The sequence below is a fragment of the Aulonocara sp. 'chitande type north' Nkhata Bay genome, linkage group LG11, assembly GCF_057382095.1.
Source record: "Aulonocara sp. 'chitande type north' Nkhata Bay isolate Kocher_YH1m ecotype deep benthic linkage group LG11, A_spYH_male_GT1.1, whole genome shotgun sequence".
NCBI classification, from domain to species: Eukaryota; Metazoa; Chordata; class Actinopteri; order Cichliformes; family Cichlidae; genus Aulonocara; species Aulonocara sp. 'chitande type north' Nkhata Bay.
In genome coordinates, this window is record NC_141354.1 from 38,485,297 (window position 1) to 38,489,016 (window position 3,720).

Below are 3,720 nucleotides of genomic sequence, written 5' to 3' on the forward strand. Positions count from 1 at the left end.
TGACTTTGGTTCATGTTGTTTATTCAGGTTTGAATTTCAGGGGGAAAAATTTCTGTACAACACTGATATGAATAAATAGATTTATGTACAAAAAGAAACATTCATTTTACAGTACAGATAGGTTCTTTTGTTCTCATATATCCCAGATAGCTGGGTCAGCTGACGGCGGGCCACTCGTTCATCCAGGAGCTAAAAACAGACTGAACCCAGCATTCCTGCAGGTCCATGATGGTGTAAGTTTAGTGTCTGGAGAACCTGATAACCTGTTTGAAATCACAGCCAGAAAAAACGCTGATCGTCAGTCAGTGAGCGAGTTCACATCTAAACCAGTTTTTTAATCCAACAGAAATGTAAGTAGCTGATGAATTAAAGACGTCCGTCTGACACACAAAACTTTCCGACATTCCCACCAGGCTGCAGAGTCCTGATGATTTCAGATGTTTCAAGGGGAACTCGAGAATTTGTTGAGCTTTTAAAATATTTTCTGAAACAATGCAAATTTAGTGCATGCTTGCTACCTTAGCATGCTAAAGACTATACACAAGGCTAATGCTACAGTCAGTGTTTTTGCACGTTTGGTCACAAACCAAAGAATGGAGCACATAATGTCGGCCCTATTACAACACTATTGGTTCGATAGAATGGTTACCAGAATTTAATCAGAGGAGGTTACGTGACTGAAGTCAGTCGGGTTCACGCTCTTCGGTGCTGAAAGAGTTCGTCAGCTCATCGGATGGAAGAGCATCCTGCCTGTGCGGCTAATGGAAAAGTCAGAGGACCACCTGTGTAATTAGGATTCATCCTCTGAGGAAGAAACTTTGTGTCAGTGTCTGATAAGTGCCGAGATATTCATCGCCTCTCTGCTAGCTGAGCTAAAGGTCTTCAGCTCCAGCTGCCCCTCTTTATTCTGAAACAACTTTTCTCTGACCAGCTTTACCGTCGACCTTCCAATAAAGAATCGTTCTCTCAACCTCCTCAGCCCGTCTCGTATCTGACCTTTGACTTCACTCAGGAGGCATCTGACAGGAAATTCTCGCCCTGACGTTTTCATCTCATCAGAATGAGCAAAAACAACCTTTGCATGTTGAGTCTACTCCGCCCGTTTCTTTGCAAACACTGCAGACACGCTCCTGACGATCCCTCGGACGCCGGCCATGCTTTTTCTTATAGCTCGTGTCTCTTTCACGAGGTCGACCAGGCGGTGAAACACCAGCAGGACGCCGTGGTACGTCTCCGCCGCGGACACCTCGAAGAAGCCACACTGTTGGGACAGGGCGAGCAACCGTCCCTCCTCGCCAGAGACGCTGCGGTGCCGCTGCAGGTCGCGTTTGTTTGCCACGATGATGATGGGGACAGAGGACGGCTTCCTGCTTCGACGTATCTGCTGCAGCTGCTGCTGGACAATGTCGAAGCTGCTGCGATCACACATGTTGTAGACGAGGATCATCCCGTCAGCCCACTGCAGCTGTTTGTCGCTGACGGAGGAACTCTTCTCTCCGGGCTGTGGAGAAAGCAAACGCACAAACTCTAAAATTCATGCTCACATCATTATTTATGGTGTTAATATGCAAATTTGTGCAAAAAGGTTCCCCAAACTAATCTGTCGAACTAAACTAACCACACGCTCGATATAAACGATTGGTCCTCAGTCTGCATTCTGTCTATTGACCATCAGGGGGCGACTCTTCTGACGTTCCTTGGTATAGAGCTCTATTGGAGACACTTGACCTATGACCTTAGCAAACACTTTCCCCATGTTTATTTTATTAATCATGTTTACCTCAGATTTAAGATGCCCTTTAATCACCATGGATACTGATGTGTGGTACCTGCTCCATCTTTAGCACTGACCTTTATTATATTTTTCAAATCTGTTTGCTCAGCCACAATTTGGGAACCAAAAAGGTGTTTTAATATAAAGGATCACATTTTAAAGAGCTGGAAATACACCTGTGTGTGTGCGAGGTGCAGCCAGGTGGAGACCTACCTGTGCATACTGAGAGTCCCAGATGTTGAAGCAGATCTCCTGCCCATCAATTCTGTCAACTCGGCTGTAAACTGACTCTGAAAGAACGCGAGATAAAGGGGAAGCGTGAATAAATATTCATAGTACTGACACTGAATAATGATTTCGATCAGTCGGAGCATGTGAACACAGACGTTCTCTCTGACTGAGCAGACAGAGCTCTCACCGATGTCGCCGTACTCGCTGATGAATCTCCTGGTCAGAAATCTGACGGTGAGAGCTGCACAGAGAGAAAAGATCATTAGATCAAAGAAAACACTGCAAAGTAAAAACAGAAATCAGAACATTGAAATATGTTCATAGTTGACTACAGAGCTGCTTCCTCTGAGCAACATTTGAGCTAGAAAACTAGAAATGAAGTGAAAATACGAGAAGAGAAACATAAAGAGGAGGATATTTCTAACGAATCAACATGAAAACGTTCTGTAAGCAAAGGTGAAATATTCTGGAAATGAGCCAGTTTGATCTTTACTCACCGGACTTGCCGACATTGTGAGCTCCGAGCAGCAGGATGTTCACCTCCACCCTCTGCTGGTTTCCCTCCATCGCCTCCATACGACTTTTCTCCTGTACCACCATCAGGAATCAGTTCAGGTTTGCTGACAATAGATGCCAAAGATCTGGAGGCGCCGCTTCAGATCGCCGGCTTATGTACCCCGTGTGGGCGGGGCTTCGGAGCTGTGAGTCACAGCCCAGTCTGACTGCAGCCCATGCTTGGTGGAGGGTCTTATCTGGAGTCTTATTACAGCAGTAACGAGGCAGATATGAGCATCTTTGTGTACGTGCTTGTGTCGGTGTCTTTTTGAGGGTATTTCAGGGCTTTCACTAATTGTGGGAACATTTTAGGACATTTTTGCACCACTCTGATTGGTGGGTGGGGGTGGGAGTGGGGTGGTGGTGATATAATGACCTTTCTCTGTTGTTTACAACCTTTCTGCTTTTATACCATCTGACCTGTTTTGAAGTGAGGGGACATTGAGGGCGTGTCTCTGTCTCATTTTTCAGTTATTGGGACATTTTTGCATCGTGTGAAAATCTGCAGATTTGTGCAGCTGGGTTCGTCTCAGTGGGGAAAGACTATGTGCTGCAGAGCGCGTCGATTAAACGACGAGCTTCGTTTCTGCGCCTCTTTGGCTCCACCTGCTGGCTCCCAGCTGAACAACCTTATTCTTCCTGTTTTTCTTCAGCAGCCGCAGAACTTAACTGATTATTATTTTCCTCAACAAATCATTTAATTTGATATCAAATTTCATTTCATTTCCAACAAATTTAGACCAAGTTATCTGATCTTTATTCATTACTGGATCCCTCGGGGCCATATTTGGTGTATAAATCATGCAGACAAATATGTGACCTTTGTATCGTCGACTCTAAGACTCTCGAAGTCCTCGTGTACCTAAAAGTTTACACTTAATCATTTGGTTTAAACGCGGTTTGTCCCACCGCACGATTTTCAGCCTACCGAGAAATTTCAATAAGACAACGATCAAAGTCTCACGGGGTTTCCACAGCGGATGGTGCATTTGGCAGACTTTCACGGCCTCCTGATGCAAGCACAAAGGAATTTGTGTTCCGAGTAAAGATGTGATTTACAGTCACGTGAAAAAAATATTTAATGGTATTTTTTAAAACACAGCCCAACATTTTCTTTGATAAAATGTACAGCCGAAGAAGAATCCACGTTTAGATTTGAA

At 44.7% G+C, this 3,720-nt stretch overlaps 1 protein-coding gene across 1 annotated transcript; it reads right to left on the minus strand.

The window, feature by feature from the left end:
• Positions 1–4: 4 nt before the first annotated feature.
• On the minus strand, positions 5–3,471 carry LOC147319811 (ras-like protein family member 11B). The gene is made up of 4 exons (XM_086312581.1): positions 2,503–3,471; positions 2,193–2,246; positions 1,988–2,064; positions 5–1,501 (listed from the first exon to the last, which is right to left on the minus strand). Exons 1-4 carry the CDS (start codon positions 2,603–2,605, stop codon positions 1,091–1,093), a joined length of 645 nt encoding a protein of 214 aa, XP_086168707.1. The 5' UTR covers positions 2,606–3,471; the 3' UTR covers positions 5–1,090.
• Between the last annotated feature and the right edge of the window lie 249 nt (positions 3,472–3,720).

Bases quoted from the DNA above. Each gene is read 5' to 3' on its own strand.
- LOC147319811 (XM_086312581.1), bottom strand. From the start codon at position 2,605: ATGGTGGTACAGGAGAAAAGTCGTATGGAGGCGATGGAGGGAAACCAG. The intron at 2,247-2,502 runs GTGAGTAAAGAT...CTCTCTGTGCAG, and splicing joins TCACAATGTCGGCAAGTCCG to CTCTCACCGTCAGATTTCTG. The intron at 1,502-1,987 runs GTAGGTCTCCAC...CTTTCTCCACAG, and splicing joins GGGACTCTCAGTATGCACAG to CCCGGAGAGAAGAGTTCCTC.